Raw genomic sequence first — 23,184 nt, 5'->3', positions numbered from 1 at the left:
CTTTGTAATATATCCTTTGTTGGCAATGACAGAGGTCAAACGTTTTCTGTAAGTCTTCACAAGGTTGCCACACACTGTTGTTGGTATGTTGGCCCATTCCTCCATGCAGATCTCCTCTAGAGCAGTGATGTTTTTGGCTTTTCCCTTGGCAACACGGACTTTCAACTCCCTCCAAAGGTTTTCTATAGGGTTGAGATCTGGAGACTGGCTAGGCCACTCAAGGACCTTGAAATGCTTCTTACGAAGCCACTCCTTCGTTGCCCTGGCGGTGTGCTTTGGATCATTGTCATGTTGAAAGACCCAGCCACGTTTCATCTTCAATGCCCTTGCTGATGGAAGGAGGTTTGCACTCAAAATCTCACGATACATGGCCCCATTCATTCTTTCATGTACCCGGATCAGTCGTCCTGGCCCCTTTGCAGAGAAACAGCCCCAAAGCATGATGTTTCCACCACCATGCTTTACAGTAGGTATGGTGTTTGATGGATGCAACTCAGTATTCTTTTTCCTCCAAACACGACAAGTTGTGTTTCTACCAAACAGTTCCAGTTTGGTTTCATCAGACCATAGGACATTCTCCCAAAACTCCTCTGGATCATCCAAATGCTCTCTAGCAAACTTCAGACGGGCCCGGACATGTACTGGCTTAAGCAGTGGGACACGTCTGGCACTGCAGGATCTGAGTCCATGGTGGCGTAGTGTGTTACTTATGGTAGGCCTTGTTACATTGGTCCCAGCTCTCTGCAGTTCATTCACTAGGTCCCCCCGCGTGGTTCTGGGATTTTTGCTCACCGTTCTTGTGATCATTCTGACCCCACGGGGTGGGATTTTGCGTGGAGCCCCAGATCGAGGGAGATTATCAGTGGTCTTGTATGTCTTCCATTTTCTAATTATTGCTCCCACTGTTGATTTCTTCACTCCAAGCTGGTTGGCTATTGCAGATTCAGTCTTCCCAGCCTGGTGCAGGGCTACAATTTTGTTTCTGGTGTCCTTTGACAGCTCTTTGGTCTTCACCATAGTGGAGTTTGGAGTCAGACTGTTTGAGGGTGTGCACAGGTGTCTTTTTATACTGATAACAAGTTTAAACAGGTGCCATTACTACAGGTAATGAGTGGAGGAAAGAGGAGACTCTTAAAGAAGAAGTTACAGGTCTGTGAGAGCCTGAAATCTTGATTGTTTGTTTCTGACCAAATACTTATTTTCCACCATAATATGCAAATAAAATGATAAAAAAACAGACAATGTGATTTTCTGTTTTTTTTTTTCTCAGTTTGTCTCCCATAGTTGAGGTCTACCTATGATGTAAATTACAGACGCCTCTCATCTTTAAGTGGTGGAACTTGCACTATTGCTGACTGACTAAATACATATATATATATATATATATATATATATATATATATATATATAGAAGGATTTAATATATAAAGGATTTTATATATTACTCGGCTGTGTATACCCTCTTGTGCAAAAAATGCGAATAAAACTGTGGAATAAGTGAAAAATCACTCAGAAAAAAATATATATAAAAAACAAATGATTAGCAAAAAAGTGCTAATGTGCATAAAATACTAAGCTACACTTATACTGTACCGGCAAATCAATCAATAGTTAATCATAAGGCAGACAAGTAAAGTTCCAGTGTACAATGACCACAATTATGGGACAAACAATGTGCAAGATACAAAACAGTTATCCACGCAAGTCAAGCTATTATAGAACAATCTATAGGATAGCACAGCGAAATAAATGCAATATATCTGGGGAATAAGCTGAGTCCCGTGCCTTCGCACACCCGAGTATTTTATTTTTTTCAAGGCAATAAATAAGTAAAGAGGGTCAGGGAGTGCTTTGTACAATTTAAGGACTTTTCTCTGTGGGTGGTTTTTGCTTTAAACATGAGGGGTTAGTAATGGGAGTGTCTTATAACATAGACTCTACATTACTAACATCTGGGCTTGATGTCTGCTGATACCACAAAGCTGACATCAACCACAAAATATCACCCCACTTTCCAGCGCAGTAAGGCATGCGGGAAGAGCCAGGCAAAGTGCCATAATTGGATTGCAAATTGCAAATGGATGCACCTTTTCTGGCAGGCTGTTATTTTTAGGTTGAGGAGGGCCACATATCCATGGACCTTCCCAGCCTGAGAATACCAGCCCCAAGCTATCTGCTTTACTTTGGCTAGTTATGAAAAAGAAGTGTGAACCCACATCATTTTTATTTTTTTACTAATAAATATATGAAAAATACTAATAAATAATTGAATTAAAAAAATGATGCATACTCCCAGCTATTTTTAATAACCAGCCAAGGGAAAGCAGACAATTGCAAACTGGTCTTATTATGCAGTAAGGGGCCAATATTCATGACCCTTCCATTAATATCAGACCTCAGCTGTCTGCTTTGCCTTTGCTGGTTAATAAAATAGAGTGAGCCTTAAATACATTTTTTTGCCATGTATTTTTTTCTCTCTTTACTTACTGAGTTAGTAATATGGGTGCCTGATATGGGCCTTCCCATTACTGATCTCTGGGCTTGATGTCAGCAGACATTACACAGCTGAAATCAACAAAATATTACTTCGCTTGTCAATGCACTAGGGCAAGTGTGAAGAATCTGACAAAGTGCCAGAATAGGCACATCTATCTGACGCGCCTTTTCTGGGGCAGTTGAGGGCTGATATTTTTGGGCTGGGGAGAGCAAAATATCTGTGTATCCATGGGCCTTCACAGCCTGAGAATACCATCCCCCCCAGATGTCTGCTTTAGCTTGTCTCGTTATCAAAAATGGGGGGACCCCACACTGTTTGTTAAAATTATTTGTTTAAATAAATCCAAGTTGTAACCATTTTTAGGGAAGAATTTTTAAGCAACCTATTGAAGAAATGGACACAAATATAGCTGCAGAAAATGGGTATAAGAACACCAGTTACCCTCCATGGAAATGTCAGAATGACCAGGATTTAGTCCATCCATAGCTATACTGTAGTTCTAACCTCCATTTTTACTGAAGTAATGTCTTATTGCCCTCACTGCATTTTACATAATCACCTTCAAAGTCGATCAACAGGAAGCACAAGGGGTTATTTCCAGCTGAACCTTAAAGTACAATTTTGGAACGTACACCAAGTTGCAAAGGGGTTCTCTCTCTTTCTTTATACAGAGAGTAGTATAGAGAGGTTAAAAAACGTCTGTGTACCCTTGTTAAAATGCCAGGGTTTTGTCATGCAGGAAAAAAATATGCCAAGAACAATCATTTAAAAACTTTATCCACCTTTAATGTCACTTACAACCAAACCAAATCCATTGAGAAACAAACTGAAGTTATTTTAGAGTGAAAATAAATTAATGAAACTAAATGTTGCCTAAATGTTATAATTTGGGATGTGTGTTGTGAATTCTGTGGCAGAGTTCACTCCTGTGGTTACAAGTGGTACTTCGGCTGATTCTCTCTGGGATCTTCCGTTTGTGGAGGAAAGTGGTACTGCAGCTTCTGAGTTTCCTCCCTCAGGTGATCTGGTGAGCTCGTTAGCTTCTTCTCTACTTAACTCCACCTGATGCTTTGATCTATGCTTCCTGTCAATGTTTCAGTGCGGGACTTGTTTTTTCCCTGGATCATTCCTGTGGCCTGCTGCTCTGCAAAGCTAAGTTTTGCTTATGTTATTTTGTTGCTATTTTTCTGTCCAGCTTGCTTAATTGGTTTTTCTCGCCTGCTGGAAGCTCTGAGACGCAGAGGGACCACCTCCGTACCGTTAGTCGGTGCGGAGGGTCTTTTTGTCCCCTCTGCGTGGTTTTTTATAGGTTTTTGTGCTGACCGCAAAGTTATCTTCCCTATCCTCGTTCTGTTCAGCTAGTCGGGCCTCACTTTGCTAAATCTGTTTCATCTCTGTGTTTGTGTTTTCATCTTGCTCACAGTCATTATATGTGGGGGGCTGCCTTTTCCTTTGGGGAATTTCTCTGAGGCAAGGTAGGCTTATTTTTCTATCTTCAGGATTAGCTAGTTTCTCAGGCTGTGGCGAGGCGCCTAGGTTCTGGTCAGGAGCGCTCCACGGCTACCTTTAGTTGTGGTTTGATAGGCTTAGGGATTGCGGTCTGCAGAGTTCCCACGTCTCAGAGCTCGTTCTATTATTTTGGGTTATTGTCAGTTCACTGTATGTGCTCTGACCTCCATGTCCATTGTGATTCTGAATTGCCTTTCATAACAGATGTGGTTGTGTCCAGAATTAGCCAATCACATTTAAATTGTTTTACTGCAGGTGTTTGTTACCTTAAATCATTATGTTTTCCAATTGGGCAGTATATATACTGCTTGCCATCACTTTCAAACAGATTGATCTTGGATTCATCCAAACACAACACCTTAGACCAATCTGTGTCTCTTTCCATTGGCTGTGTTCTTTGGCAAACTCAAGTCAGACCTTACAATTCTTTGCAGAAATGAAAGGCTTCTTGACTGGAGATTTTGCTTTCAACCCTACTGCTGTTACCATTGGACCACAGTTTGGCAACTCATTTCAATCCGTACAGCACTTTTATGGACATCAGATACTGACTTTTTCTTAATAATGTGATCAATTTTGGAGGAAGTCTGCCTTGGTCGTCCACTTCTAGGTTTGTCAATTGTTCCATAACCCTCTTTTCCTTTCTTTATTATATGTGACGCTTGTCTCTAAGAGCAGTTGAATTCCATAGCTACTTCATTTTGGCTTTTGCCTGACTTTACTCTTAGAATAATAAGCTTCCTGACACCTGGTGATAAAATTTTAGGCGAAATTCGGCTACCCATGCTAAAATATGAAGAACATTTTTTAGCCCAGCAAATGTTGACAACTAACACAAAGGAGTAATAAATAATAATAATAATCTTTATTTTTATATAGCGCTAACATATTCCGCAGCGCTTTACAGTTTTGCACACATTATCATCACTGTCCCTGATGGGGCTCACAATCTAGAATCCCTATCAGTATGTCTTTGGAATGTGGGAGGAAACCGGAGTGCCCGGAGGAAACCCACGCAAACACGGAGAGAACATACAAACTCTTTGCAGATGTTGTCCTGGGTGGGATTCGAACCCAGGACCCCAGCGCTGCAAGGCTGCTGTGCTAACCACTGAGGAGTAATGTCAAACACAATTTTTATTACTACAGTTGATGTCAATTTGCTTCAGGTTTGCTAAAATCACCAGGAAAATGGCATCACAACAACCAGACAGACGTAATCACTTTTTTTTAAAAAAAAAAGCAAAACTTTTGCTTGCACTGTGAGGATAGATAGTTGGATAGATAGATAGATAGATAGATAGATAATTTTTAAAATAGTAGAAAATAAAAAAAAATTGTCACCAAAGATAAAAGTCTAAAGGGGTCAGATCGGGAGACCTTGGTGGGCCAGTTAAAGGGGTCAGATCGGGAGATCTTGGTGGCCATTCAACTGGCCCACAATGATCAATCCACTTCCCAGGAAACTGGTCATGTAGGAATGCTCGGACCTGACACCCAAGATGGTGCACCACCACATTATGGGTGTCAGGTCCGAGCATTCCTACATGAACATTTTCCTGGAAAGGTGATTGGTCATCGTGGGCCAGTTGAATGGCCACTGAGGTCTCCCGATCTGACCCCCTTAAACTTTTATATTTGGGGTCATCTGAAGGCAACTGTCTATGCTGAGAAGATACAAGATGTGCAGCATCTGAAACAACGGATACTGGAAGCCTGTGCTAGCTTTTCTTCTGCGGTTTTGCCATCAGTGAGTCAAGAGTGGGAGAAGAGGGTTGCATTGACAATCCAACACAATGGGCAGCACTTTGAACACATTTTATAAGTGGTCATAAACTTGTAACTAACTCATGAAATAATAAAGTTACGTTAAAACCTAGCACACCATTGTTTTTCTTGTGAAATTCACAATAAGTTTGATGTGTCACATGACCCTCTTCCCATTGAAAAAATAAAGCTGGATCCAAAATGGCCGACTTCAAAATAATTGCCATGGTCACCACCCATCTTAAAAAGTTTTCCCCCTCCCATATACTAATGTGCCACAAACAGGAAGTTGATATCACCAACCATTCCCATTTTATTTAGCTGTATCCATATAAATGGCCACCCTGTACATCAGTGTATGCAATTACTTTATGGGTTGGAGGCTGACCCCTTTGAAAGTAAGTGTTTAGAAGACTTGTGAAGACAACATTTTGAGTACTTTTACTGATCTATGATGTTAGAAAAGAAAGATATGTTTGTTTTTTTATATTATTAGCAGCTGTATATTTTGTGATTTTTTTCCCAATAGCTCCGCGTCAGCTTTTTCTTACGGTTAAGAAAAATTGATCCTATTTTGTATACTAAAAACAGAGCTTGTAAACAGTCCTATATTTATTGATCTATTTAACCCCTATACTTATTTTTACAGTGACCACTCCAAGACTCTATTTTGTAAATTAGTTTCTTACTTTTGGTAACAACACTGTCTCACAAGTACCAAGTAGGGGAAATGGCTGCCCTATAAAAATACTGGGATAAAAAGAACATATACTCGGATTTCAAGAGCCTTGATTGTTCTCTAACAGCTCAAACTTAAAACAATCCTATAATTCTACACCATACTGCAAGTTTGATATTTAGAAAAATGGAGAAAGTTTTAAAATTGGGCTCCATATAAAAAAATAAATAAATCCATTACTTACATCTAAGCGATCACACAATTTAAGGACACGCAGGACATTTTTGCAAACATTGTCCAATTGAGTGTTGCCCCCAACACATGTGATTCCTAAAATTTTAACATTTGGAGATACAATTGCCATCATAATGGCCTGGGCATCATCTGTTCCACAGTCCACATCAATAAGAAGCAACTTCTTATAGCTTCCTTCTGGAAGAGATAAAAGGACATTAGCATTCATGAGCAAAATGAACAAAATTTCAAATTGATAGTAAAAACTTTTATAAGAATATAGACACAAAATAAATACAAAAGATAAAAACCATGTGTGACTAAACAAAAATCAAAATGACATTATGAATGGCAAATAAATACATGTGAAAGGTATGTGCCTTTAATCATGTTAACAAAGAAAGAAATGTCATGAAAATCAATGATACCAGACAAAAATGCTAAGAAATTTCAGGTTCTTGAAATCCTTTAGAGCTAGCTTTTGCTCTGTTAGGCCGGTTTCACACGTCGGTGCCTCCGGTACGTGTAGTGACAGTTTTCTCATGTACCAGAGACACTGACACACGTAGACCCATTCAAATGAATGGGTCTATGCAGATGTCAGCGTGTTATCACGGACTGTGTGTCCGTGTGCAAAACATGTACACATGTCCGTTTTTACCTGGACACATGGCCCGCCAAACGGCCCGCCAAACGGCCCACACACATGCACATGGAGAACAGTACACTGTCCTCCGTGTGCACGGACGGCTGCGGGAGAAACAGCGCTACTGTAAGCCACTGTCCTCTGCGTGTGGTGCTGAATCCAGCTCTCATCTATTGTCCCCTGCTCTGCAGGCAGCAGCGCGAGCAGGGGACAGTGAAAGAAAAACAAAACAGCGTGGGGTCCCCCCTATATTTTACAACAAACCAGGCAAAACTCACAGGTGTGGGCTGCTATTCTCAGGCTGGTAAGGGGCCATGGATATGGGCCCCCCAGTCTAAAAACAGCAGCCTGCTGCTGCCCAGAAAAGGTGCATCTATTAGATGCACCAATTCTGGAGCTTTGCCCAGTTCTTCCCACTCACCTGTAGCATTGGCATATGGGATAATGAGGCGTTAATGTCACTTTCCTATTGCAAGGTGACATTAAGCCGGCTTAGTAATGGAGAAATGTCAATAAGACACCTGTCCATTACTAATCCCACAGTTGTTAAAGGGTTAATAAAACACACACACAGTGAGGCCGGCGTCACACTAGCGAGTTTTACGGACATATAAGAGGATGAACTCATATGAACTCGAGCGTGGGAAAATATTCTGAAAAGTTTCCAGGCTCAAGTTCATATGAAAAAACCCTAAACATAAATGCCCTCTCGGCCAACAGGGGGCGTACTGTTGTGAATTCTGTGGCCAAGCTCCCTCCTGTGGATGAGAGTGGTACTGCGGCTTCTGAGTTTCCTTCCTCAGGTGATGAGGTTAAGTTGTTAGGTGCTGCTCTATTTAACTCCACCTGGTGCTTTGATCCTGGCCTCCAGTCAATGTTCTAGTATTGGTCTTGCTTCCTCCTGGATCGTTCCTGTGGCCTGTCCTTCCTGCATAAGCTAAGTTTTGCTTGTGTTATTTTTGTTTGCTATTTTTTCTGTCCAGCTTGCTATATTGGTTTTTCTTGCTTGCTGGAAGCTCTGAGACGCAGAGGGAGCACCTCCGTACCGTTAGTCGGTGCGGAGGGTCTTTTTGCCCCTCTGCGTGGTTGTTTGTAGGTTTTTGTGTTGACCGCAAAGCTATCTTTCCTATCCTCGGTCTATTCAGTAAGTCGGGCCTCACTTTGCTAAATCTATTTCATCTCTGTGTTTGTATTTTCATCTTACTCACAGTCATTATATGTGGGGGGCTGCCTTTTCCTTTGGGGAATTTCTCTGAGGCAAGGTAGGCTTATTTTTCTATCTTCAGGGCTAGTTAGTTTCTCAGGCTGTGCCGAGTTGCATAGGGAGCGTTAGGCGCAATCCACGGCTACCTCTAGTGTGGTGTGATAGGATTAGGGATTGCGGTCAGCAGAGTTCCCACGTCTCAGAGCTCGTCCTTGTTTTTGGTATTTGTCAGGTCACTTTGTGTGCTCTGAACTTCAATGTCCATTGTGGTTCTGAATTACCTGTTCATAACAGTACTGGAGGCCCAAAGTACTAATGCTTCTCAATAGAGGGAAAAGAGAAGTTCCGAGACCATTTTTTTTTCTTTGCACTGTGTTCTGTCTTTCTTTTCCCCTTTACATCAGGGTGGTTCAGAACACAGGTGTGGACATGGACATTCAAGGTCTGTTCTCTTTGATGGATAATCTCGCTATAAATGTACAGAATATTCAAGATTTAGTGGTTCAGAATCCTATGTTAGAACCTAAAATTCCTATTCCTGAGTTATTTTCTGGAGATAGAGCTAAGTTTTTGAATTTTAAAAATAATTGTAAACTATTTCTGGCTTTGAAACCCCGCTCCTCTGGTGACCCAGTTCAACAAGTTAAGATCATTATTTCTTTATTACGTGGCGACCCTCAAGACTGGGCATTTTCCCTTGCGCCAGGAGATCCTGCATTATGTAATATTGATGCGTTTTTTCTGGCGCTCGGATTGCTGTACGACGAACCTAATTCAGTGGATCAGGCAGAGAAAAATTTGCTAGCTCTGTGTCAGGGTCAGAATGATATAGAGATTTATTGTCAGAAGTTTAGAAAGTGGTCCGTGCTCACTCAATGGAATGAATGTGCGCTGGCAGCTATTTTTAGAAAGGGTCTCTCTGAAGCCCTTAAGGATGTCATGGTGGGATTTCCTATGCCTACTGGTCTGAATGAGTCTATGTCTTTGGCCATTCAGATCGGTCGACGCTTGCGCGAGCGTAAATCTGTGCACCATTTGGCGATTTTATCTGAGCATGAACCTGAGTCTATGCAGTGCGATAGGACTTTGACCAGAGCTGAAAGGCAGGAACACAGACGTCAGAATGGGCTGTGTTTCTACTGTGGTGATTCCACTCATGCTATCTCCGATTGTCCTAAGCGCACTAAGCGGTTCGCTAGGTCTGCCACCATTGGTACGGTACAGTCGAAATTTCTTTTGTCCGTTACTTTGATCTGCTCTTTGTCTTCCTATTCTGTCATGGCATTTGTGGATTCAGGCGCTGCCCTGAATTTGATGGACTTGGAGTTTGCTAGGCGCTGTGGGTTTGTCTTGGAGCCCTTGCAGTGTCCTATTCCATTGAGAGGAATTGATGCTACGCCTTTGGCCAAGAATAAGCCTCAGTATTGGACCCAGCTGACCATGTGCATGGCTCCTGCGCACCAGGAGGATATTCGCTTTCTGGTGTTGCATAATCTGCATGATGTGGTCGTGTTGGGGTTGCCATGGCTACAAGTCGATAACCCAGTATTAGATTGGAAATCTATGTCTGTGTCCAGCTGGGGTTGCCAGGGGGTACATGGTGATGTTCCATTTCTGTCTGTCTATCTCATCATCCACAGCTTCTGAGGTCCCAGAGTTCTTGTCTGATTACCGGGATGTATTCGATGAGACCAAGTCCAATGCCCTACCTCCGCATAGGGATTGTGATTGTGCTATCGATTTGATTCCTGGTAGTAAGTTTCCTAAGGGTCGACTGTTTAATTTATCTGTACCTGAGCACGCCGCTATGCGGAGTTACGTGAAGGAGTCTTTGGAGAAGGGTCATATTCGCCCGTCATCGTCGCCATTGGGAGCAGGGTTCTTTTTTGTGGCCAAGAAGGATGGTTCGCTGAGACCTTGTATTGATTACCGCCTTCTAAATAAAATTACGGTCAAATTTCAGTACCCCTTGCCGCTGCTGTCTGATTTGTTTGCTCGGATTAAGGGGGCTAGTTGGTTCACCAAGATAGATCTTCGTGGTGCGTATAATCTTGAGCGTATTAAATGGGGCGATGAATGGAAAACAGCATTTAATACGCCCGAAGGCCATTTTGAGTACCTGGTTATGCCATTCGGACTTTCTAATGCTCCGTCGGTGTTTCAGTCCTTTATGCATGACATCTTCCGAGAGTACCTGGATAAATTCCTGATTGTATACTTGGATGATATTTTGGTCTTCTCGGATGATTGGGAGTCTCATGTGAAGCAGGTCAGAATGGTGTTCCAGGTCTTGCGTGCTAATTCTTTGTTTGTGAAGGGGTCAAAGTGTCTCTTTGGTGTTCAGAAGATTTCATTTTTGGGGTTCATTTTTTCTCCTTCTACTATCGAGATGGACCCTGTTAAAGTTCAGGCCATTTATGATTGGACTCAGCCAACATCTCTGAAGAATCTGCAGAAGTTCCTGGGCTTTGCTAATTTTTATCGTCGCTTCATCGCTAATTTTTCTAGCATTGCTAAACCGTTGACTGATTTAACCAAGAAGGGTGCTGATGTGGTCAATTGGTGTTCTGCTGCTGTGGAAGCTTTTCAGGAGTTGAAGCGTCGTTTTTCTTCTGCCCCTGTGTTGTGCCAACCAGATGTTTCGCTTCCGTTCCAGGTCGAGGTTGATGCTTCTGAGATTGGAGCAGGGGCTGTTTTGTCGCAGAGAAGTTCTGATTGCTCGGTGATGAAACCATGCACCTTCTTTTCCAGGAAATTTTCGCCTGCTGAGCGAAATTATGATGTTGGCAATCGAGAGTTGCTAGCCATGAAGTGGGCATTCGAGGAGTGGCGTCATTGGCTTGAAGGAGCTAAGCATCGCGTGGTGGTCTTGACGGATCACAAGAATTTGACTTATCTCGAGTCTGCCAAACGGTTGAATCCTAGACAGGCTCGTTGGTCGCTGTTTTTCTCCCCTTTTGACTTTGTGGTTTCGTACCTTCCGGGCTCTAAAAATGTGAAGGCGGATGCCCTGTCTAAGAGTTTTGTGCCCAATTCTCCGGGTTTGCCTGAGCCGGCGGGTATTCTCAAAGAGGGGGTAATTTTGTCTGCCATCTCCCCTGATTTGCGGCGGGTGCTGCAAAAATTTCAGGCTAATAAACCTGACCGTTGCCCAGCGGAGAAACTGTTTGTCCCTGATAGGTGGACGAATAAAGTTATCTCTGAGGTTCATTGTTCGGTGTTGGCTGGTCATCCCGGAATCTTTGGTACCAGAGATTTGGTGGCTAGATCCTTTTGGTGGCCGTCTCTGTCGCGGGATGTGCGTTCTTTTGTGCAGTCCTGTGGGATTTGTGCTCGGGCTAAGCCCTGCTGTTCTCGTGCCAGTGGGTTGCTTTTGCCCTTGCCGGTCCCGAAGAGGCCTTAGACACATATCTCTATGGATTTTATTTCGGATCTCCCCGTCTCTCAAAGAATGTCGGTCATTTGGGTGGTTTGTGATCGCTTCTCTAAGATGGTCCATCTGGTGCCCTTGTCTAAATTGCCTTCCTCCACTGATTTAGTGCCGTTGTTTTTCCAGCATGTGGTTCGTTTACATGGCATTCCAGAGAACATCGTTTCTGACAGAGGTTCCCAGTTTGTTTCGAGGTTTTGGCGAGCCTTTTGTGCTAGGATGGGCATTGATTTGTCTTTTTCCTCGGCTTTCCATCCTCAGACAAATGGCCAGACTGAACGAACCAATCAGACCTTGGAAACATATCTGAGATGTTTTGTTTCTGCTGATCAGGATGATTGGGTGTCCTTTTTGCCTTTGGCTGAGTTCGCCCTTAATTATCGGGCCAGCTCGGCTACTTTGGTTTCGCCGTTTTTCTGCAATTCTGGGTTCCACCCTCGTTTCTCTTCAGGGCAGGTTGAGTCTTCGGACTGTCCTGGTGTGGATACTGTGGTGGATAGGTTGCAGCAGATTTGGACTCATGTAGTGGACAATCTGACTTTGTCCCAGGAGAAGGCTCAACGTTTCGCTAACCGCAGGCGCTGTGTGGGTCCCCGACTTCGTGTTGGGGATTTGGTTTGGTTGTCATCTCGTTATATTCCTATGAAGGTTTCCTCTCCTAAATTTAAGCCTCGTTTCATTGGTCCATATAGGATTTCTGAGGTTCTTAATCCTGTGTCTTTTCGTTTGACTCTTCCAGCTTCTTTTTCCATCCATAACGTGTTCCATAGGTCATTGTTGCGGAGATACGTGGCACCTGTGGTTCCATCTATTGATCCTCCTGCTTCGGTTTTGGTTGAAGGGGAATTGGAGTATATAGTGGAGAAGATTTTGGATTCTCGTGTTTCGAGACGGAAACTCCAGTATCTGGTTAAGTGGAAAGGTTATGGTCAGGAAGATAATTCCTGGGTCTTTGCCTCTGATGTCCATGCTGCCGATCTGGTTCGTGCCTTTCATGTGGCTCATCCTGGTCGGCCTGGGGGCTCTGGTGAGGGTTCGGTGACCCCTCCTCAAGGGGGGGGTACTGTTGTGAATTCTGTGGCCAAGCTCCCTCCTGTGGATGAGAGTGGTACTGCGGCTTCTGAGTTTCCTTCCTCAGGTAATGAGGTTAAGTCGTTAGGTGCTGCTCTATTTAACTCCACCTGGTGCTTTGATCCTGGCCTCCAGTCAATGTTCTAGTATTGGTCTTGCTTCCTCCTGGATCGTTCTTGTGGCCTGTCCTTCCTGCATAAGCTAAGTTTTGCTTGTGTTATTTTTGTTTGCTATTTTTTCTGTCCAGCTTGCTATATTGGTTTTTCTTGCTTGCTGGAAGCTCTGAGACGCAGAGGGAGCACCTCCGTACCGTTAGTCGGTGCGGAGGGTCTTTTTGCCCCTCTGCGTGGTTGTTTGTAGGTTTTTGTGTTGACCGCAAAGCTATCTTTCCTATCCTCGGTCTATTCAGTAAGTCGGGCCTCACTTTGCTAAATCTATTTCATCTCTGTGTTTGTATTTCATCTTTACTCACAGTCATTATATGTGGGGGGCTGCCTTTTCCTTTGGGGAATTTCTCTGAGGCAAGGTAGGCTTATTTTTCTATCTTCAGGGCTAGTTAGTTTCTCAGGCTGTACCGAGTTGCATAGGGAGCGTTAGGCGCAATCGACGGCTACCTCTAGTGTGGTGTGTTAGGATTAGGGATTGCGGTCAGCAGAGTTCCCACGTCTCAGAGCTCGTCCTTGATTTTGGTATTTGTCAGGTCACTTTGTGTGCTCTGAACTTCAATGTCCATTGTGGTTCTGAATTACGGTACTTGTTCATAACAGCGTACCTCTAGGCCTGAACATATGAACCTAGAAAAACAAAATACCAAACCAACGGATAGAACCCTGATCCGCAGGATCATAAAGGAAGGGGTAGTAAACCCGGGTCAGTGTATACAAAATAGAGGTATGGGCCTTATGTTCTCTCTATAATCGTTGGAACCTACAAGCCAAGACTGCTAAAGGAGCATCACTCCTCATCCTTGTCCTACCTCTTCGGACTCTGTCCTATAGGACCTTAAATGACATCTTGGCGGAAACAATCTCGAGCAACACCATATGTGTATGTCACTTTCTTACGCATGGAGCTTTTTATGCTTTGTTATAGTGCTCGTCTTACAGATAAACCGCCGCACTACTAATTGACAGTGATATCATAGCGGCTTAAGCTTATCTGCCCATCCGTCATTTGATTTGTGCCGTGTCATTGGTTTATTTTCTTTCCTTTTTTTGTTATGGTCGGTATGTGGGCCTCTGTATATGCGGGCTTATGTTTTTTTATGTGCTCTAATTGACTCCTTGAATGTCTGGTGTAATGTTCAATCTCCATCTTTTCTTGTACTCTGCTGGTATAAGGATGCTTGTTTATGCGGGCTTATATTCAGATGTGTTCTAACCTATAGGGGCTTTTTTGTTTCTTTCTATAGAATCATCTATTTTGTTTATATCTATTACAGCGACTCATTTCCCATTCTCCTGCCCCTCTGTCAGCCTTTTCTATGCAACTGACATTTAGAGCATCTGTCCCGCATTCATTTGACGCATTATATATATTATTATGTATATGTCAATTTACCTATGTACACGATAAATTTTTTCTTTATAGTGTAGGTGCCTTCTACTGACATCATTCTGTGGAGGGGCGGTACTATTGACTCACCTCCGCCCACTCCACGTCTTTGCTGAGATTGAGCACTTACCAGATACAACAACGGTCCATTTTATCGCCACCCCCGCACGCTTTCTTACTTGTGATTTACCCGGTTCCGTGCCTCTCCACTTCTCCCTCTCCCTCCCGGCTTTCGGTCTGAGCGCACTCCGGGCATGCGCTGTGATCTCCCGGACGGCGTTGCGGGCTGGCCGCGTTGCCATGGGGATGGGCGGAGATGACGATTGTCCTCCCGCCCATGTCCTGTGACACGCGGCTCGCCCGGCGGCCCGTGGACATTCGCATCATCCCGGATCGTGCGCCGATTGGACCTCTAGCTCTCCCATCCTCCTACTTAAACCCCAGCCTCTCTTTTAATGGCCACACCTCCTGACGAAGCCATTCAGGTGAAACGCGCGTCGAGGTTTCCCTCTCTGCCTGTAGCACTTCCTTATCCACTGCTGCCATGTCTCAAGGTAACAGTATTTAACTTTCAGCTTGTTTTTTGTGTTTGTTATCACGCTGCCTATGCCTTGTTGTACATCCCCTGTCTATCACCATATTTCAGGGCTTATACATAGGGGTCTGCTCATTGCCCATATCATGTGTACATTTAGGAGCATTACCCCTGAGCACTTTCCCCTATGGATTTGCTTGCAGTCAGAGTAGGGTGCTCCAATTTCTCTTGCTATCTTTAGCACTGTGTGGTTCCATCTCTCACATGCCATTTTAGCTGCTCCTTTCGAATACCCGCTTTCTGTCTCTACTGTTATATTCTTTGTTAGCATTTGTTGTATATTTAATATTTTAATATAATTATATTAGTATACCTCTATTTTGTATACACTGACCCGGGTTTACTACCCCTCCCTTTATGATCCTGCGGATCAGGGTTCTATCAAGTTCATATGAGTTCATCCAGCATAGGGCGCATCACCGAGACTCGCGGTAACTACAGTACATTCCCCTGCATTCCATTCATTCACCAAGTTTTACAGTCAGGAGCACAGCTGCATTAGCAGAGCTCCTGGGTTTAAAATGATTTAACCCCTTCAGATGGATTTACAGCATGGGACAAGAGTGTAACGACGGAAGGTATGGAATATTGTAGTTTTTTTTTTTAACTTTGTTTCAGGTGACAAGGGTCTTCAGGTGGATTAAGAGTATAATAAAATATTAAAACACCATGTGTCTTTATTTCATTAAAATATTTTTTAATAATGTGTGTGTGTTTTATTAACCATTTCGTACTATTGGATTAATAATGGAAAGGTGTCGTAATTGACGCATCTCCATTATTAACCTGGCTTAATGTCACCTTACAATAGCAAGGTGACATTAACCCTTCATTACCCCATATCCCACGGCTATAGGGGAGTGGGAAGAGAGAGGCTAAGTGTCAGAATAGGGGCATCTTAGGCTACTTTCACATTAGCGTCGGTACAGGGCCGTCGTGCTGCGTCGGCCCGACGTACCGACGCATACTGTGCAAGCACCGCACAACGGGGGCAGCGGATGCATTTTTCCAGCGCATCCGTTACCCCATTGTGAGTTGCGGGGAGGTGGGGGCGGAGTTCATGCCGCGCATGCGCGGTCGGAAATGGTGGACACAACGCAGCAAAAAACGTTACATGTAATGTTTTTTTGCTGCCGACAGTCCGCCACAACACGGTTGCGACGTGTGGCAAAGTGTCGCAATGCGTCGCTAATGTTAGTCAATAGAGAAAAAAATGCATCCTGCAAGCAATTGAATTACCAGCTTTTCTGCTATGTAGCGCTGTATGAAATTATATATATATATATATATATATATATATATATATATATATATATATATAATGTACACAATACAGACCAAAAGTTTGGACACACTTTCTTATTTAAAGATTTTTCTGTATTTTTATGGCTATGAAAATTGTACATTCACACTGGAGGCATCAAAACTATGAATTAACACATGTGGAATTATATACTTAACAAAAAAGTGTGAAAAAACTGAAAATATGTCTTATAGTCTAGGTTCTTCAAAGTAGCCACCTTTTGCTTTGATGACTGCTTTGCACACTTTTGGCATTCTCTTGATAAGCTTCAAGAGGTAGTCACCAGGAATGGTCTTCCAACAATCTTGAAGGAGTTCCCAGAGATGCTTAACGTTTGTTGGCGCTTCTGCCTTCACTCTGTGGTCCAGCTCACCCAAAAACATCTCAATTGGGCTCAGGCCTGGTGACTGGAGGCCAGGTCATCTGGCATAGCACCCCATCACTCTCCTTCTTGGTCAAATAGCCCTAACACAGCCTGGAGGTGTGTTTGGGGTCATTGTCCTGTTGAAAAAAAAATGATGGTCCAACTAAACGCAAACCGGATGGAATAGAATGCCGCTGCAAGATGCTGTGGTAGTTATGCTGGTTCAGTATGCCTTCAATTTTGAATAAATCCCCAACAGTGTCACCAGCAAAGCACCCCCACACCACCACACATCCTCTTCCATGCTTCACGGTGGGAACCAGGCATGTAGAGTCCATCCGTTCACCTTTTCTGCATCGCACAAAGACACGGTGGTTGGAACCAAAGATCTCAAATTTGGACTCATCAGACCAAAGCACAGATTTTCACTGGTCTAATGTCCATTCTTTTAGTTCTTTAGCCCAAACAAGTCTCTTCTGCTTGTTGCCTGTCCTTAGCAGTGGTTTCCTAGCAGCTATTTTACCATGGAGGCCTGCTGCACAGAGTCTCTTCTTAACAGTTGTTGTAGAAATGTGTCTGCTGCTAGAACTCTGTGTGGCATTGACCTGGTCTCTAATCTGAGCTGCTGTTAACCTGCGATTTCTGAGGCTGGTGACTCGGATAAACTTATGCTCAGAAGCAGAGGTGACTCTTGGTCTTCCTTTCCTGGGGCGGTCCTCATGTGAGCCAGTTTCTTTGTAGGGCTTGATGGTTTTTGCCACTGCACTTGGGGACACTTTCAAAGTTTTCCCAATTTTTCAGACTGACTGACCTTCATTTCTTAAAGTAATGATGGCCACTCGTTTTTCTTTATTTAGCTGCTTTTTTTTCTTGCCATAATGCAAATTCTAACAGTCTATTCAGTAGGACTATCAGCTGTGTATCCACCAGACTTCTGCACAACACAACTGATGGTCCCAACCCCATTTATAAGGCAAGAAGTCCCACTTATTAAACCTGACAGGGCACACATGTGAAGTGAAAACCATTCCCGGTGACTACATCTTGAAGCTCATCAAGAGAATGCCAAGAGTGTGCAAAGCAGTCATCAAAGCTAAAGGTGGCTACTTTGAAGAATCTAGAATATAACACATATTTTCAGTTGTTTCACACTTTTTTGTTAAGTATATAATTCCACATGTGTTAATTCAGAGTTTTGATGCCTTCTGTGTGAATGTACAATTTTCATAGTCGTGAAAATACAGAAAAATCTTTACATGAGATGGTGTGTCCAAACTTTTGGTCTGTACTGTAGACATATATGGTCAATGTATATATATATATATACACGGGGATGCGATTTTTACGCACAAATTTATCCGTGTGTCATCCATATGGCGATTTTTTTCTCGCAGGCTCCATCTCCATTTCTCTCATGGATCCATCGGCTCAAATATTCTTAAAAACATATATACAGTCTAGAGAGAGAGAGAGAGAGAGAGAGAGAGAGAGAGAGAGAGAGAGAGAGACTGTATATATGTTTTTAAGAATATTTGAGCCGATGGATCCATGAAAGAAATGGAGATGGAGCCTGCGAGAAGAGAAAAAAAAAAAAAAAAAAAAAAAAAAAATCGCCATCCTCGCATTGAATACGGAACAGTGTTTTGGGACAATTACTGCGTATTACGGCCATAAAAAACGGACCGTATTTACTTACGCCTAGTGTGACGCCGGCCTAAGAAAAACGTAAACGTAAATAAAACAATACACACAGTTTTTCCATATTTATTGTTCTGCCATTCCAAGCAAAGCCCTCTGTCTCCTGGAAAAAAGTACAAATAAAAAACCAACAATATATCCATACCTGTCCGCCATACAGTCAAGTCCCACATAGTAATCCATATCTGGGGGTGTTTACAACCGGGAGGGTTGCTAATGCAGCCGCTCCAGGCTGTAAATTACCGAGGAATGAATGAAATGCAGGGAGCGGAGCTTTGGTGACTAGCGGTGACGTCACTGAAGCTGCGCCCACTGGCGGCATGAACTAAGATGCGGCTATACGCAGCGTCCAACCTGCAGAGTTTACTGACCGAGAGAATATACCCTAAGAGTAGGAACTCCATGAGGCTGTGCTGCTATTGGAGCTGTGTGGTTGCCCCGCATGCAGCAGCTGCTGGATAACCTCCCTCTTCTACTGCTAGTGCTATCAAGAAGACTCCTGTGTGCTTCTGTAAGGAGGTGGCGGGGACCCACGATTGCTTTCCCTCTCCTGAATGTCGAGTAACCGTGTCATGTGCGACTTCCTAATGTTTTATGAATATAATGTGCAGTTTTCTCATGTTCTTTAATTGTGTTACGTGCGGTATACTAATGTGATGTACTCCTAATGTCTTGTTACTGTAAGGCTGTGTGCACATGTTGCATATTTTTCGCGTTTTTTTGCTATAAAATGCAAAAAAATGCATCCATTATGCATCCCATCATTTAGAATGCATTCCGCAATTTTTGTGCACGATGCGTTTTTTTCCGTGAAAAAAACGCATCGCAGTAAAAAACTCAGCATGTTCATTAATTTTGCGGATTTTTTGCAGATTTCCCACTATATTATTGCATTGGGAACCTCCGGAAAAGTCCGCAAAAAAAACGCAGTAAAAGTGCATGCGAATTTCTTGCAGAAAATGACCGGTTTTGCAAAGGAAATTTCTGCAAGAAATCTTGAACGTGTGCACATAGCCTTAATGTATTTCTAATTATGTAATTTAGTTCAGGCACAGAAGAGTTAAGCAGTTGGGAGGAGTTATGGGTTGGCCAGTCCTAGTTTAAAAGGGAACCTGTCATGTGGTTCACATTGCCCAAACCACAGGCAGATTGGCTGTATTATTGCAACTGTGGCTAAGTTCCCACTGGGCATTTGTGCTGCATTTTTTTTCTGCAGCAAAACCTGAGTGCTTGGCAGGAAAGAAACTGCAGCAAAAACGTAGGTTTTTCGTTCAATTCAATGAGTGAAAAACGCTGAAAGAAGTGAAATGCTCCAAGCCCAAAAAGCCAAGCAAAGCACAAAATCCTGATGACAAAAAAAACAAGAAAACCCAAGAGTGTGTGCATGAGATTTCTGAAATCTCATGGGCTTTGCTGGTACTGTGAAAAGCAGCTGAAAATGTGCATAAAAAAGCACTTAAAAAATGCTGCAAAAACACCCAGTGTGAACTCAGCCTAAGGCCGGCGTCACACTCAGCGTATGAAAATACGGTTCGTTATTTACGGCCGTAATATGCAGAAAAGTCCCCAGAATAGTGATCCGTATGTCATCCGTAGGCAGGGTGTGTCAGCGTATTTTGCGCATGGCATCCTCCGTATGTAATCCATATGACCTATAGTTACCTCGAGTTGCAATGATGCGCTTTCCGGGAAAATATTCTGAAAAGTTCCCAGGCTCGAGTTCATATGAGGACATCCAGCAGAGGGCGCATCACCGCAACTCGAGGTAACTACAGGTCATTCACCTACATTCCATTCATTCGCTGGGTTTTTACAGGCAGGGGTGGCTGCATTAGCAGGCTTCTGCTTGTAAAATTAGTTAACCCTTTCAGATGGATTTACAGCGTGGGACGAGACGGATCGTCGGAAGGTATGGAATATTGTTTGTTTTGTTTACATTTGTTTCAGGTGACAATGGTCTTCAGGTGGATTACCAGTGTAATAAAATATTACAAAAGTGAAAATGGGAAGGAGCGCACTAATATATAATGTCACAGTCACCATCCAGGGGTGCAATACATAGTCTACATATAGAACATGACAAAAGCAAAGAGAAAGAGTAGACTAAAACTAGTATGCACAACCCAAAATATAGAGACAATAAGTAATATCATAAAGCAAAACACCTTTATTAAACACCTCAAAAAACATGTTAAAAACATTTAAAATCAAATGAACAAATCCCTATGCCCACCATATCCCATAATAAATGACAATCCCATAATACAACAGGAAACAGTAATATCCTACCCTAGATACACCTAATAACATATACTCTCCTGCAGAAATGTGCCTGTACCGGCCGCAAAGGACTCGACCACAATATGTCAGTATCCACTACTAGTAGCCAAAAAGTAAAACATGCATGCAATACATGGTCCTGAGATTGAAATATGGTAGCATGCTATATAGCAGCCGTAGATACAACCTGTCCTGCGTCAGTCATAGTATATGGAGATGCAGCAATGTCAAAAGGTGCAAGGCACCACAAGGGTTAAATACACATAGGACCAGGGAAATGGAGCCCCAAAAATGGCCCTGAGGTAGAAGAGGGATAAGGTGGGAGCACACCCTACGCGTATCGCTGCCGCTGCAGCTTCGTCAGGGGAAGTGAAGCTAAAGGTACAACAGTGTGTGCTTAAATATAGAATCCAATCAAGTAAATTGCATACCTGGTGTGGGAGAGAAAGAGAGGTAGAAGCTGGAAGACGCCGGCTACGCCATGACAACATGAACACAAACATGGTGAGCAGCGATCCTAGAGCGTCCGAAGGGTCACATGCGCATGCGCAAACCGCGGTATCCGATAGGACCGCGTTGCGCACGCGCAGTGCCAGCCGAATGGACACATCATAGGACACAGGCAAAAAGGAATGGATTAAAGCCCGGGGGTCGGACTAAACTGGCAAGGCCAGCTAAATGGATGCGTCATGGGACACAGAGCAGAGGGAGTGGGATAGGGACCAAAAAAAAAAAAAAAACACTGTGGGGAATGTAATGTCTGCTCCTTTATGACGCCTAGCCGGGACACATTTATACACCCCACGAATTCCAGCAGACATGCGTTAAAGGCTTACATCAACTGTAGGAGCAGAAACGTCATCTATGTGCTAACTTGCCCTTGTAATATGATCTATGTAGGGCAAACATCCCAAGAACTACGCAAGAGGTTTCAAAAACACGTATCAACCATACGCCTGGCGGTTATGGACCAAAGCAAAGGTAAAATCTTGACTCCTGTGGCGGCGCATTTTTTGCTTAAACATAGGGGTTCGCCCATGGATTTGCGAGTTGTGGGGTTACAGAGGGTGTCCTGTGGCGAAAGGGTTGGCAATATATCGAACTATCTCCTGCGTGCTGAGTCCAGGTGGATTTTCGATCTTCAGGCGGTCGCACCCATGGGCCTAAATGAAGAATTGCTCTTCACGGGGTTCCTGGGATAGCTGGCACGTAGATCTATTGGGGCAGTTTCAGTTTCTGGGATGTCTGTTTTGGTTCCTTTCGGATTTGATGCCCATATCTAATTTTGCATTTGTCTCCATTCAGGAAGGCGGAGGACGCACCCAAAAGGGTAATGATCATCCCTGGGAATTGGGATATGGATATCACAAGCTTATTATGGGGACCAACATGGATGTAAAGGTCCTTGACATATTGATAATGAAGTGGACCCTGGAGGGTGGATGTGCGGTATGCCATTATGGCAAAGGAAAGGACACCTTATGTAGCAGAGATTCTGCTCTTCCAGCTAGAATGCGGATTCTATGGCAAACTCCCATTATGGACCATTGCCTTGGATACACATTTGAGATTGGCAAGCCAGAAGGGGCTTGTGATGAAGCGTGTTTTCTCTCGTATAGATCTGAATGTGTCGGCTTCATCTACTATGGAACTATGAGCTCGGGACCAGAAACGTTATATAGCGGCATTGAGAGAACACTCTTATATATACTCACGGACTCAAGGGACATCAGTCTGTTCATATTTATACTTATATATGTGTGTGTTTTTGGCCTGATATTGGTATATATTGTATAGGTATATGGTTGTTGTATATATGTTTATGTGCACTCATACTTGTGCACTTACCTACCATAATAACATTCCTTTTTCCCTTAGGTTTGCTGGGTAGCTCTATATGCCCTGTCTTGTTGTGTCCTTTGGTGGCTTTTATTATTAGTATATGTTTAGGATTCTGATATCTCCCGATACCTTGCGGGTGGATATCTTGTGTCTCCGTGTTCTGCTGATATATGCTCATTCTGCTCTTTTTTTATTTGTCATTATTGTTTTGTTTTGTTTTTTTGTTTTTTGCTTTTTGGTCCCTATCCCACCCCCTCTGCTCTGTGTCCCATGACGCATCCATTTAGCTGGCCTTGCCAGTTTAGTCCGACCCCCGGGCTTTAATCCATTCCTTTTTGCCTGTGTCCTATGATGTGTCCATTCAGCCGGCTGGCACTGCGCGTGCGCAACGCGGTCCTATCGGATACCGCGGTTTGCGCATGCGCATGTGACCCTTCGGACGCTCTAGGATCGCTGCTCACCATGTTTGTGTTCATGTTGTCATGGCGTAGCCGGCGTCTTCCAGCTTCTA

The 23,184-nt window shown here is 43.4% G+C and overlaps 1 protein-coding gene across 2 annotated transcripts in view; it reads right to left on the bottom strand.

The window, feature by feature from the left end:
* Nucleotides 1-23,184, bottom strand: part of LOC138642476 (nucleoside hydrolase-like) — a 118,840-nt gene that overhangs the window by 86,918 nt on the left and 8,738 nt on the right. Inside the window, exon 2 of one of the 2 annotated variants that reach the window (XM_069730654.1) lies at nt 6,697-6,881. In XM_069730654.1, coding sequence (XP_069586755.1) covers nt 6,697-6,881 — 185 coding nt within the window. Of the gene's footprint in view, nt 1-6,696; nt 6,885-23,184 lie in introns of both variants that reach the window. The other variant, XM_069730652.1, reaches the window with a different exon arrangement.

The sequence above is a fragment of the Ranitomeya imitator genome, chromosome 6 (genome assembly GCF_032444005.1).
Source record: "Ranitomeya imitator isolate aRanImi1 chromosome 6, aRanImi1.pri, whole genome shotgun sequence".
NCBI lineage: Eukaryota > Metazoa > Chordata > Amphibia > Anura > Dendrobatidae > Ranitomeya > Ranitomeya imitator.
The sequence above is the reverse complement of the archived record's forward strand: the minus strand, read 5'-3'. Positions and strand labels throughout refer to the sequence as shown.